At 46.9% G+C, this 14,838-nt stretch overlaps 1 protein-coding gene and 1 non-coding gene across 2 annotated transcripts; one reads left to right on the top strand and one right to left on the bottom strand.

Moving 5' to 3' along the window:
• Positions 1-8,368: 8,368 nt before the first annotated feature.
• Positions 8,369-8,440, bottom strand: Trnae-cuc (transfer RNA glutamic acid (anticodon CUC)). Its single transcript has one exon. It is a non-coding gene; the product is annotated as a tRNA-Glu (tRNA).
• Positions 8,441-9,726: 1,286 nt separating this feature from the next.
• On the top strand, positions 9,727-14,054 carry LOC128310860 (neprilysin-4). The gene has a single exon (XM_053047598.1). It carries the CDS (start codon positions 9,912-9,914, stop codon positions 12,828-12,830), a length of 2,919 nt encoding a protein of 972 aa, XP_052903558.1. The 5' UTR covers positions 9,727-9,911; the 3' UTR covers positions 12,831-14,054.
• Positions 14,055-14,838: the final 784 nt, after the last annotated feature.

Genomic DNA, 14,838 nt, shown 5'->3' with positions numbered 1-14,838 from the left:
CTATCACACAAATGGTCCGAGTTCTTGGGAAATTAGCACAAACTATCGTACGCAGAAATCGTTACAGTACCACGGTTGGCCCAATGTCCAAGCTTGCCCCCCAAGGAAGAGGCACACGGTCGACCCGCCTCTTGTCCGAAACATGAAAGGATGCGTATTGTTGACGGAACGCGCACGCTTGAGTTCGTATTTTTATTAAAAACTTATGCTGATGTCTCTCGCGCCTTTCTTCCAGTCGCGAGTTCCGGCGTCGGCCCGAAACGGCACGCGCATACGCTAAAGATAAAACGAAGCGGTTGTTGTTTTCTTAGCGCTGTACATAAGCAAACGATCGTAAGCGTTTGTCAAGATGGTGGTTTGTGTGGTGGCGGTACGATTGCCACGAGACTGGCGGGCATCGGTTAGAACGATGAGCCACCAAAAGGTATTAAGAGATCAAAGGCTGATGAGTTTTCAGCGAGCGTCACGCATCAACCTGCCGCCAATGTTACGATCCGAAGATGCTCTCCGCTGGATCGAAATCTGATCGCCCTAGAGCAAAAAGGATTAAAGTGAAACTAAAAATACACACAGTGATGTTAAAGAAACAACTCGTCTAGTTAAATATTTTTTGTTTCTTTTTCTTTATCGGTACAACAATCTCAAGAGGTCTAGAAGTGCCAGCCGTTATCAATACATTACTGGGCCACCCTCAATTTCCCGGATTTTCCCGGAGAATTAAAGACACAATTCTGCTCAATACCTCATAACAAGGTGTCAACAAGGGTGTCCTGGATGGATTTTATGAATATTTTATTGTGTTATTCTTGAACATTTTTAACTCTTTCTTCAGGAAATCTTGAAAATTAAACTCTTTTTTTTTGGATATGCCATCCAATGATTTATGCAAATTTGTATTTTCCAATCCAATGATTTCCAGCTTCGTAAGCACATCAACTGATAATTATGCGAACCCGGAAAAGATTTCATTGAGCGGCTCATAATACGCAATTTCTAAATGTTCCCACCAAACACAAAGTATCAACTGCTTCTCATAAACCGATAAACTCTGCCGAAGCCAGATGTTCTAACGTCGTTCTATGTCTTTGGGGATCCTGAAATGGGAAATCATCTTCTTGGGAAACTTTCTGCATATATTGACAAAAATAAAAGGACCCGTAGATGAACAAACTTAGGATTTCTGATGATACTTTTCAATTAATTTCAGAAGTTCGAGATATTGGTGAGAATCCTTACATTACTTTCATACCGTATACATTTCCAACTCAACTCCAGCAATACCTTCCCTTACGCCTTACAACGTTGTCATTTTGCTATTGTGTAACTTAAGCCACGAGTAAAACGCATCCAAACAATTCATCAACATATCGTAAACCACGCAGTAGCCTTGAACGAGGCCAGACAAACAAGCACTGCGCCCGTACACATTTCCGGGACAGTTTGGCCTAGCACCTTCATCCATATTTTCCACACACATCCTCCTGCGTACGCTTTTTCAGTGCGCTTGTTTGTTTGCATAAATGCATCTTAACGCAGCGGCGCGAGTACACACCAACCACGCAGCAAAAACCGTATGTGTGCGATCGCCCCAGACCAATCCCAGCCCTAAATTGAGTTGTTTTCCCTCGTGGCAAGGGCACGTGGGGAGCGTTCTGTTGTGTTATGGTTTTTTTTTCGTTTCTTCTCCCCAGGCTCCGGAAACGGGACACCACTCCGGAACCACTCCAAATTATGGGATGCAACGTTGGGAAAACTGTACGCATTGGAAGAAAGGAAGGAAAAAAACAACCCCAGCTCTAGGCACGCGCGCTTCCAGTGTCGGAGCGAATCATTAAATTTGTCCGCACTGTATCGAAGAACGAATAAATCCACCACCATCGGGATGATCGAATATCAATGCACCGCGATCGCGTAACGTTATCCGTGTGCTATCGCCCGGACCATAAATCCTTAAATGTGACAGGTTTTACGAGCCTCGGTGCGTGCGGGTTAGATGTTGTACCATCCTAGCTCAATTTGTGCTGCGAATGAGAGGAATATTACCGGCCGCATCGGTGGCTACAAACTGGCAACTTGGTCAGCATACTACAACGTGCTCTTCGGTGAAGTTTTCAGCTCTAGTGAGTGATCCTTCTTAAGTTACGCTATAAATAAATCGTGCATTATCAGAATGTTTTGGTTATGGACTGTTTTACGATCGATACCGATGTTTGACAGTGAAATATACATCTTAGACAGTAGCTACCGGTAGGGAAGATACTACCATAGCGCAAAGCCATCACACATTGTTAGACATCAGATTACAACACTGCGCTAGTCAACCCAGATGGTGATCTGAAGATCTTCTTCGCCCAATGCAATACATCTGATGTTGTTTCGCTGGGAAGCGCTTGCTTTATCACATAAGCCCCCCCTTTGGACCTTTGCACTTGCCAAGCTGTTGCAACAGCATACATAAACGGTACACCATGTCTTACGACACGGTTTATGCTTTGCGCCTCAAGCAGCCAAACAGCATCTTATGCACCCACCCCACACCACGCGCCATCGCCCGAGTGGGGCAATTTTCCAGTTGAATCGAATATCTTTTGAAAACCTTCCTAGCCATTCAAATCAATTGGCTTCAATTGTCTCCCGGACCTCGATGGAATCGGTGTAGATTTATTTTAATGCTATTACATTAGAGAGATGTTCGCTACTACAAATAAAACTAATAAGCAAGGCGAAATCCGTTGCGTTGCGTGTGCACACACGTTCCGCATCATTGGTAGAACCTGGAACCTTTGCGGCGGGTATCAGCTCTGGTCGCTTGCCTTACTATCCATCGGTGTGTACCACCCGACCGGTGCAATTGAGTTTGATTGAGCTGACCGAATGCCTAGACAACTGGTTGGGTCCCAATGCACAGTGGCACACACGCAGCCGTGCACCAGTTTTCGTTGGAAGAAAATTTCCAAATGATGCTTTTCCTCTCGAGCTGAAGCCGCTGTAAGTGATGCTTAAGGCTGAAGCTTCAAGTTGATAAACAAACAGCCTGTTGAACTGCTTGTCTACAAGGACCTTGCCCGAACTATGCTACAAATAAACAACTTCTGAAGGGCTTTTTGTGGGAATCAGCACTTTCTCCCAATTTTAAAGCTTCCTAGGCAATTGAGCACACAGTACTTCAGAACACACGGGTAGCTCGTGCCATCCACGAAGCAGCTGACGTGTAGAGGCTACAGCATAGAACGGTCAAAAAGGCTACCCCTTGATAATATCTCGATCTCAGGAACACGGTCGACGATCATGAGGATTATACTTTCTTTCGTTCTTCTTTACATCTTCAAAACACGTGGATGCAGGAGTGTGCTTCTAATAGAATTCTCCGCTCTGCAAGTGCAGCAGCTCAGGTAAAGAAAGGGTGCGCTTAATTTATTTCCAGCAATAAATTAACTCACGGCCGGTAATCGGAAGCCTCGCGGTACCGTCGACACCGCGGTAGACAAGTGGCTACCGGATTGTTTAGCTTTCCTTCTAATTCATGCAGGTCTGGTTACGAAATGATGGTGGCTACCGTAGCACCTCTTCTTGGGAGGTGAATGAGCTGCCTCAACCATCTACGGGTGCTTTGTTAGGACCCTAAGCTGGTCCCTCGTTAATGTTCAGCCATATTTCAGCGTACATTGGGAGAAAGTTTTTCGTTTAAAGCTTTGTAAATTGATTTCCGATTTAGCTTTGCTGATGTATTTCGTGCTGTATAAATTAGGTTGGGATAAATGAGCTTTCATAAAAAAAAAATATCAAATTTAAAGATTCCTTATTTCTACTGCAAAAGACAATTTCTATTAAATCTTAAATCATTCGTCACTCTACATCCGGCACGGAATCAAAACATCCGTTGCGATCGGAAGAAAGTGCGGCACGGCCCTGCGACATCTTCTCAATTACATCCAGATGAATGATTACACCCACAGCGGAAGCTCAAAAACGGCTAACCGACAAAGAACATCCAGTTCTCAACGATTCCATCTCACTTTTGACACCCTAGTAAATGAATTCTTTTCGAACAAAAACGTTTTTTTGTGGAGATGCACCAACTGTTCTCCTTGTTTTTTTTTTCGCTACAACTCGCATGAGCCTTTGCTTTATGTTGAAACGCGATGTAATAATACCGTCCAGGTGCCACACATCAGGCAGAGCAACTGGATCACTTCGTCGTCTGCATCACAGACGGGATCAACACAAAAAGCGATCGACCGCCAACGATGAACGCGCGGGTGACGGTGCACGCAACAAAATAAGAATGAAAAAAACAGCCCCTTGTACATCTTAACCATCGCCTTAGGTGACAAATGCATCGATTCATAAATGCATTTCCGGAGGATAACCTTCACGCCCTTGTGCAACCGTGGCATTTGGCGCGAACAGCCAGGGTCAACCGATCGATGTCGATCGGAATGCTGTTGCAATACGCTGTACGTTCGACAACTGAAATGCGATCACGTTCCCGAATGTACGGTGCAACAGATGCAAACACCCGCAAATGGAAACACACCCTTGCCGGGTACGGGTAACAAGGTCTTTGGTTCGATAGCAAAATGGGGCACGTGTCATGTGCCAGAGCGTTAAAAAGCCCGGATGCTTGCAAAGTAACTCACGAATGTGTCAGCTTCCGATAGTTTGTAGTTCGTTGGGTACTCTTACTTGCACCAAGTGCAAGTTCTTCGTTCCGATTGTCTAAGAGCTTGAAGAAATGCCGAAAGTGCATTATCACTTCAATTATTTGGATTTATGGTTTAGATGTAATATTATATTAATGCGCAATTAAATTTATAGCCTTATTTTCAGCTAAGCAATGTTGATGACTTGAATTTTGTTGTTGTTGTGTTAGAGATTTTGAGCCTTTTGAGGAAAACCGCCGAAAAGTATGCAATGTTTAAACACTAACTTTTCATACAAACCAGCTGTTTTCAGATTTCCGATACCAGGAGAGCATGTTTCTTAAGAGGTGACACCTAGTACCAGCCGATCAGGATGGCGGGCAAGATGGTGCACAAGATGGCGCGCAACTTCGTATGCAATGTTGAGCAACACTGCATACAACAAACTTGCATGCAACAAACTTGCATGCAAACTTGCATGCAAGTTCTTGCATGTAATTTCTTGCATGCAAACTTGCATGCAATGTTGCATGCAAGTTTGTTGCATGCAAGTTTGTTGTATGCAGTATGCGCACCTCTTAAGAAACATGTTCTCCTGGTATCGGAAATCTGAAAACAGTTGGTTTGTATGAAAAGTTAGCGTTTAAACATTGCATACCTTTAGGCGGGCAAAATTACCAGGTGCTACCTCTTCCGTGGATGTTCTGCTGGTACTATACATTCGGAAACTGGTAGTTTTCGAAGAAATTTTTCACGACCAACGGGAAAGTTAGTGTTTAAACATTGCATACCTTTCGGCGGTTTTCGAGCAAAACTGATGTACCACGTGCTACCTCTTCCGTGGATGCTCTCCTGGTATCGGCAATCTGAAAAGAGCTGGTTTGTATGGAATTTAGTACCAGCCGACGGAAACGATGTACGTGTTTCCACATCAAAACGTCTACAACATGTTTGCAAAAAAGTACTGATAATCTTTGAATGGTCAAGTGCCAAGTTTTGAGCGGATCAAGCTCCTTGAAGACTCTAAGCAGAATGTCAGTAAGGGTCCTTCTAAGGGCTTGGCAATTATGACACGTTCCTTAGGTATTAATGGTGCTCTAGCCTATAACGATAACTAACAATAAATGTAGGAAAATACCCGACGTAGGTTGAAATATTTGATTATCGATATATTGTTGTTGCGTTGAAAATACGGCATTGCCGTCATAATGGAATCTAAATAAAAATAAAAAAAATAAAAATATTGTTGTTGCGGTTCATTAGATATTTAGGAGTGAATGTAAAGCTACAAAATTTGTAAATATTTTATAAAAGCACCAGCACAAACCCGACGTTACAAAATTATCCACTTGTTCTTAGACGAGCACGTACAGTCATGGCTAAGCAATAACACAAATTATCAAACCAATCGTTCCCGCCTGGCGGAATCAAGCAGTCAACACACGAAAAAACTTAACCTTCCCCACACAGCAAAGGATTCATCCTTCCTCTCCACGCAGTCCTGCCAGTATCAACGCACCGCACCGTTCGGAAACAAAATAACGCTTTATTATTTATTCTACCACGTTTCCCATCCTATCGCTTCATCCTGCGGGGGGCTTTAGAATCGAATAATAAATAATCGCTTAAACCTGTCAAGCGCGGGCACACACCCCGGGGCACACAGGACATCCCTTAGTCCCTCTCGATGCGGTGGTCGTTTAACGTTTGCAATCTTCCTTCGCGGTCTTTGCGTTCCCCCCTCCCAACCAGTTGCAGTGTCCCCGCTCATCCGTTTGGGTGTGTGCACTTTTTATCAGAGGTTCGTCGTCTGGAGTGCGCTTCTTTTGTCCGACCAGATCTTCTCTTCGCACACCTTCATCACACATCCGATATCTTTACGATCCCCTTTGCGACCGCGCTATCGCATTTATTTATTCATTCTGTCGATGGTTTCACACCGCAGCAGTTTGCACTATTCGTGCTTATCGGATTTGTTTGGTTTGTCTCTATTTTCCGCACCGTTGGCGTGTGGTTTGGCGGTATTCCGAACCATTCCTTAGCATATGCTATGTGTTGTGCATGTTGTGCAGTTGTCTTGTTCGCGCTTCCAGTGGTGAAACTTTCAGATGCATGATAAGCATTACTCAAGGAGATTCCCAGTGAAAGGGAGTTGAGTGTAGTGCGTGGAAAATGGAAGAAAAACATGATTACATTCCGGTCACAAACTTCATCGGATCTCACTAGGGACAATCTAGGGATAGCACCCGATGCCACAACCCAGAACCGATACGATCGACAAATCGACGAAATATAATTTAAATGATTCCCTTAAATGTTACGAAGTCACTCTGTTAATTAAAATGCTTCTAATATGATGATATTTGTAGTATTACACTACTAGCCATTTTAATAGAATAATCAAATGTTTATGTATCTTTTAATATTAAATAAACTTATTCCTACTTAACACACTTTGAAGCAATTTATTACAATATAAAATGTGATGAAATATCCTTTTTACTGGAAAAACTTCAAAAATAATATCTTCTTAACTTATATGCTTACACTTCCTAACACAATTCATCTACATATATGCTCTGTCTCTCGACCATTATCTTGGCGTCCCCTTACTGGGAATTCCACTGGAAGCGAGAGTATCAGATCAGAGACGATCAAGAAATCTCTACGCTTCATTTGCGGAAGATAATACGCCACAATTCAGGCTGATTTCGTTCTGAATTGGGTAATTGTGATTGCTTCTGGGATGGTGGCTCGCGCTGATGTGATCGACGTACAACGATGGAGGTCGCTTTCGACAAAACCGTTGGTTAAGTTTTGCACATTTGAATCATATGATCCAACCGACGTTTGTGGCAGTGTTACTTCCCGATTGATATAGTTATTTTTTTATTGAACTAGCCCATAAAATTGTGAAGCATCATAATGCTGTAAAAAACAATTGTACAAATCGATTCCAAACCATTCATTGGTGCGCAGTCCGCCTCTGAAACACTATAAATCTCAAATGGTTACACATTAAAACTTAACGACGGAAAAGGGAAACAAACGAACGCTGGACGGCAGCTTAAACGGACCAAAAAGGAGTCTCCAAGCCGGTGATCGTATATTTCTTCCTGTTTGCTCGTTAAAACGTCTGTCGGTAGATGCGTACAGTGCAAATTTTGCCGCACTCAACCCAGCGTTCGACTGGCGACAATTTATTACCGCCATTCGAGTATCTGTTTCACCGTACGGAATATTACGAGCAGCATAAGCAATTGGCAATTGGCTTGGTACAGCAAACGTGCAAGTAATCAACAAAAGACAGAAGCCTTTTTTCCCGCCACCCCTGCAAGGACTTACTATTAATAGATGGGCGAAACTATTGTCTCCACTTTACGTAATCACCGATCATGATCCTCTGCAAGGTGCGTGCTGCATAGCGGCAGAATGGGTGCGCGTGTGTCTATTGCAAGTATTATAATGGCACCCGAACACGTTTGTCGCATGTTAATTCGTTTCGTCGACAAGTAGAGTTTATGATTTTTTTTGTTTTAGAGAAACACGACGCGACCAAAGCAAAGAGGAATTTGCTATGACGAATGTAATGGAAAAGTTACCATAGAAATAAAACAATTATTTAACTATCATTAAAATTATGTCTAACATTGAACTGAAATCATGATAACATAAAAAAACAGAAAAGAATAAAGAAAGATGCTCACAAAAAGAAAAAAAAGAGTTTCCCATACCGGGAATCGAACCCGGGCCTTCCGGGTGAGAGCCGGATATCCTAACCACTAGACAATATGGGACTGTCTCTTTCCTACCACATAACGTGCTACATAAACCACGTCTCTCTTCTTCATGTGCAATTCGTTTTGACAGCTTTTCTTGACGACAGGATAATAAAGGACATTTTAGGATAATAATCATCACACTATTAAAAACGCTCCAATGCAACTTTTTGCTGAATGATCCGTACAAAAAGTGGATAGATGCAGTGCATTAGTGGATTAGTGGTGTATTAAACCACAACGGGTTTCAATCAAATTTATTACTATTGGAGTGATAATTAAACTGGCTCTATCACTGCTAAAGATTTATCAAACGCTTCAGCTCATTGTGAGTTTTTGCTTGTTAGTTTTTGTGAATCACCAAATTATGACACCTCACGACGCGTGGTCCGGTGACGCCGTTAATATTTTTGCTAGCAAGAACTCCACCCGAGCAATATAGGCGTTGCTCAGCCAAACGGGCGTCATTTGGCGAATGTTGCGTTGAAATTGATTTAAATTAGTCTCAATCAAACCGCAGCGCGAAGCGCAAAACGAACAACGGTGGACGCTAAGTAAGGGTGGTAGCATTTTCGTGTCCAGCGAACAGCATAAGCTGGTGTGTGTGCTGAACCCACAGTGGATTTCGAACAGCTTCAGCTCGCAGAGTATGTCAGACATACTTAAATAGGCAGTTACACAAAAACCACATCCCTTTCTTTTTTAATAATAAATCCATTTCCAAATCCAGACTGACTGTCTGAATTCCAATCGATCATTAAAATCATATCATCAGCACACGCTAGGCAGGACGAGTGTACGCGTGTCAGTGCAGTGTTTTTTAACCTCAGGCCGCAACAGTTTTCCATTTCCATTACCGGCCGTAGCCGTACGAGGGAAGTGTTTTGTTATTGTTGAATTGTTGATATTATTTCCCTCCCTTCGCGGGCGGATCGTCGCGCCCGACCGCTGTTGGGTCCTATCCCGGACCACACCAACACAAACTACAGCATCCGAGAACCGTCTCGCTAGGCAGTACCAGCAGCTGGCAGCAGTTCGAACCGTCATCATCTCCGCGGCCGGAGAGGATCGTGCGAGCACTCACAATTATTCCAGAGCGTATTATGATTCTGGAGAATCACTATCACACAGCTGTGGCCGTATCGCACAGGCAAAACAGGTACCCCGGTCCCTTAATCGGCGTCAATTGCAACGAGATAGCGAGTGAGTGCTGACACATTCTTTCACGCTTTGCCAGCAGTGTTTCCTGAATGTGTTTTCGGAAGTATCAGTGGAAAGATACTAAGCATTCCAGAATAGTTCCAGCTCAGATCAGATCAAGCAGTTCGTACGCAGTAGATTTCTTGGGTCTCCTCCCCAGGAATATTGAAGGACTATTCCTAACAACAAATCTGTGTCCGTGTGTGTGTGTTTGTGCATGTGTGGACACATCTATTTCTGTGTCCAGTGAGCCACGGTCCAGATTACCAATGTGCAAACAAGCAGCACAATGAGGTGTCACACCAGCAGCGGCATCAAAAGTGCAATGGAGTTGCCGGCGCCCAAACACGACAGCGATGAAGACAGCGGAGGTTGCGCGCTAGGCATCGATGAGCGTACCGGTCGGCTCCACTGGTGCCCGGGGTATAGGTTCGTGAAGATCCTGTTCGTAATACCAGCGGCGATGCTTCCGATCGGTTTGCTGTTTCTGCTGTTATCTCGGTTTCAGGTGGTTGGATCGGTTCGGCTAGGCGGTCAGCTGGCTGACCCAACGAGCGCTCTCGATGGATGCGGTGAGATTGGATACTTCACCGAGGAGCAACTGGCGGCCAACCACCTACCCGAGGAGATCGACTGGGCGGAGCAGTCCGATGATGCGGAACGTCGCTGCCAACCGGTACCCGACAAAGTGCCGGGCGAAAGTGTCGACACGGAAGATCGTGGACTGTTACGGGGGATCGTACGAACTTCCTTCATACCGTCCGAGAGGCGCATCATCCCGGCAGATTGTTTGGGCGAGTCGGTTGCCAACCAGCAGCAACATCGACCGCCACCGGTGGAGCATGGTGCCGAGGAGCGACGACGCGTCCGTAAGTCACTCGCGTGGATAAACGACGACAGGAGCAGCCCGGCAAGCGTACGGGCCGCACAGGTCCAGATCATGAAGCAGTACATGGATCCGCAGGCAGATCCGTGCGAGGACTTCTACCAGTATGCCTGCGGTAACTGGGATCGGGTTAACCCGATACCGAAAGACAAGGCCGCACTAGACACGTTCGAGCTGTTGCGCGAGAGTCTCGATATGGTGCTGAAAAACCTGCTGCTCGAGGGTGAACCGGTGGGTCTGCACGATATAGAAAACGCACTGTCGACCGTGCGCTCACCGCAGGGTGCGAAAAAGATCACCACCACGACCACAGCAGCCACCGTGATGGTGACGGCACCGACCGACGATATGCCGCAAGACACGATCACATCCGCAGAGCAGTTGCATCGCGTACGGAAGCGGGGCCGTGCCGTGCAGGACCGTACGCGGCGTGCGGTGCAAAACAAGCTTATCATCCGCTCCGCACAAGTAAAGCGAGTCCGCAAGCGTGCACTACTTATCAACGATGATGCCGAAATGAAGGCGCGTCATCTGTTCGTGTCCTGCATGAACTACGAGCTGATCAAGCAGCGCGGTTTGGAGCCGTTGCACGCGCTGCTGCACGGACTCGGCGGTTGGCCCGTGCTCGAACCGGACACCTGGGACGAGAACAACTTCGACTGGCTGAATCTGACCGCGGCATTGCGGCGCTACAACAACGATGTCCTGATCGTCGAATGGGTCGGGCCCGATATTAAGAACTCGGACGAGAACATAGTGCAGTTCGATCAAACTTCGCTAGGGCTGCCGACGCGTGACTACTACCTACAGCCGGGCAATCGCAAATATCTGGAAGCGTATCGGCAGTTTATGGTGGAGGTGATTGGATTGCTCGGTGTGCCGGCAGAAAGGGCACGACAGGCAACGGAAGAAATGATCGAGTTTGAGACACAGCTGGCAAACATCACCAGCACGCCGGAGGAGCGTAACAACGTGTCGACGCTGTACCGTAAGCTGATCCTGGAGCAACTGCACGAAGAGGTGCCCGAAATCGATTGGACACGCTACCTTACGATTGTAACGGAGCGACCGGTCAATGGGTCTGACTTTGTCGTCATGTTTGCGATGGGTTATATGCGCGAACTGGTTGAGCTGATCGGTCAGACCGAGCCGCGCATCGTGGCCAACTATCTGCTGTGGCGCTTCGTACGTCACCGCATCAACAATCTGGACGATCGCTTTCTCGGTGCGAAGCAGCGCTTCTCCAACGCACTGTTTGGACGCGAGCGGAATCCTCCGCGCTGGAAGAACTGTGTGACGCAGGTGAACGCCAACATGGGCATGGCGGTGGGCGCAATGTTTGTACGGCGCTACTTCGACGAAAACAGCAAGCGCGACACGCTCAAGATGACGCACGAGCTGCAGGAATCGTTCCGCGAAATTCTCGAACAAACGAGCTGGATCGATGCGGCAACGAGGCGGCTGGCGGAGCAGAAGGTTAACGCCATGTCCCTGCGGATCGGCTATCCGGATTTTATTCTCGATCCGGACCAGCTGAACGCACGCTACGACACGCTGGAGATCCATCCGGATCGCTACTTCGAGAACACGCTGAACGTGCTCAGCCACATACGGCGCACCGATCAGGAGAAGCTCGGCCAGCCGGTGAACAAAACCGCGTGGCACACGGCACCGGCCGTGGTCAATGCGTACTACAGCCGCAACAAGAACCAGATCATGTTCCCGGCCGGAATATTGCAGCCACCGTTCTACCACCGCCATCTGCCGAAGGCGATCAACTACGGTGGCATTGGGGTTGTGATTGGGCACGAGCTGACGCACGGGTTCGACGACAAGGGCCGGTTGTTCGATCGGGACGGTAACTTGTACCGGTGGTGGAGCGATCAGGCGATCGAAGCGTTCCACGAGCGGGCGGCCTGCCTGGTGCAGCAGTACAGCCGGTACACGATCGACGAGGTCGGCGTGCAGCTGGACGGAGAAAACACCCAGGGCGAAAACATTGCCGACAACGGTGGCATCAAGCAGGCGTTCCTCGCGTACAACAAATGGCTCGAGGGGCAAACGGACCGGCTGGTGCTGGAGGCGGAAACACTGCCCGGGCTGAATGTCACCCGCACGCAGCTGTTCTTCCTGAACTTCGCCCAGATATGGTGCGGTGCGATGCGTCCGGAAGCGACCCGCAACAAGCTCAAAACAGCAGTCCACAGTCCCGGGCGGTTCCGGGTCATCGGCACACTGTCCAACTCGGAGGACTTTGCGCGCGAATATCACTGCCCGGTGGGAAGCTTCATGAATCCGGCTGACAAGTGTAGCGTGTGGTAGGGTTTGTGGAATAGGTCACGGATGTGGTGAATGTGCGCTGTAAATAAGCCCTTTATGCTTGGTAGTCAATCGAGAAGCACAACCGGTTGTGTGGTACTGGAAGGCATCTAAGATAGCACACGAGTGAGATCCGCTTACAAAATTTGCGTGTAGCGTTTCGATCAATTGGTTCGATCGCTGTTGCACATGACGCACTGTACACGGTCCCGCCGTGAGGGATTGCACGTGGTGTGCTGTTTGAGTAATGACTCCCGGCTGCCTGACACACCGCTTGCATATCTTACAGATATAAGTCACTATTTAATTGAAATCAATTCCAAACACCCGTCGGAGGATCCACTCGAACGATTTCCCGGGGGTGACATCTGGTTCTCCACGCTCAACTTCACACATGCACACAACCCAGGCACAAATAACGACTGTTATCCAATTTATCTGCCGTAGATCAATTTCACCGAGGTCGAATCGTTTCCCGGGGTGGTGGTACGGCGACTCGCTATCATCAGCACCGTGCTCCGAGCATGGTTCGGCGGGATCAGCAATGGTTAAACGATTAGATTAAGCACACCTTGCGACAAACGTGTAGACACCGTGCGTGAAGGGATTTTTTAGTGTTAGTGTCAGTTAGAGTTCCAAATTGTCCCCAGTGTATGGGGATGGTAGGGCCATCAGCAACGTTCCAGCAATTCCACTCCCCTTCAAACTGTGGCCTTCTAATGTTAGCCCGTTCGTCTTAAGTACCTGAACTACAACACCGCATGTAGGAGTGCTTTTCACATCTCAAAATTATGAAATAGACGAAAAGTTCAACTCGCCAAAACTTTTTGTGTTCCGATTGAAGTTGCATGAAGCATGAATGCGTGACGCTCCGAAGCACGGACGTCGCACCCAATTCATGAAGATATCACCCGCACGATGCGGTTGCACCCGTGTTGAGACAAGTAGCAGGAAGAGGGTTCCTTCTCCTTGCTCGATCGTGCGATCATGCCAAACAAGACGCGTCGTCCACGGCCCAGCGCACTCCATTGCAACTTGTTTCACGCGCTTGGAATCTTGCTTACCCAATGTCCAGAAATAACCTCCAAAAACCAGTGCGTACGCGTGAGCTAGCTAGTTGTCAACCTATAGGGCCGGTGTGTGCCACGGCACTTGGACCGGATGCACACGACGGAATTAACATCCAAGCAGAAATTGTTACCTCGCTACCCAAGACCGGGGGTGGTGTTACCAAATAGTTTAACCACTGCACACCTCCGGTGGTTAGTTGGTCCACACACACACACACACACCCAAGCTTAAACCGGGAGATGGCAACAAACCGATTACGGAAGCAACGAACCGGTGACCCGAATGAACATTCCGCCACCGTCGTGGAGCAGTTGCATCTGTACACACGCCGGTCCGCGTTGTTGTTGCTTCACTTTCGATCGAAATGTTGTTCTAATATTAGACTACGGTCATCTTTACAGCCAGTAAAATAACGGAAGTGTTATTAGCGACGTAAGCCGCTCGCTGCGTGCACCGGCAATGTCAGGCTAGGTTTATCGAATGTAGTAATGTGCGATCGCGCAGCAGTGCTTACTTCCCGCGTGCTGGTAGCTGCCACCAGTAGACGAATTAGCCTACCACGTGTTTTGGGTGATTAAATTCTTACGGGCGAAGTGATAAATGGTTGGCGATGAAAAGCAGCAACAAGTCGTTCCCTGTTTCCACTGTTTCCATTCGAGTGCGAGCAGATGATAATTTATAGCCCTTCTTTCAATTTGTCTAAAATTCGATCTTATGAAAGGGGGAAAACGGAACCGTTACTCTTAAGCAATAATAGCTAATTTGGTCGACAGCAAAAGACCAAACTGATGAAAATGTTTGATGCAATTAATTACAGAACATTAACAAAAGTAAAGCTGCAAACAGGTTTGCAAGTTGTATTGATACAAAATAATAGGCTTTATTTTGTAAAATTAATTAATTCGAAATAAAGAATCTCCATAACAGCTACGCCATCAAA

The sequence above is a fragment of the Anopheles moucheti genome, chromosome 2, assembly GCF_943734755.1.
Source record: "Anopheles moucheti chromosome 2, idAnoMoucSN_F20_07, whole genome shotgun sequence".
NCBI lineage: Eukaryota > Metazoa > Arthropoda > Insecta > Diptera > Culicidae > Anopheles > Anopheles moucheti.
Note: the sequence above shows the minus strand (reverse complement) of the source record. Positions and strands in the feature narration are given on the sequence as shown.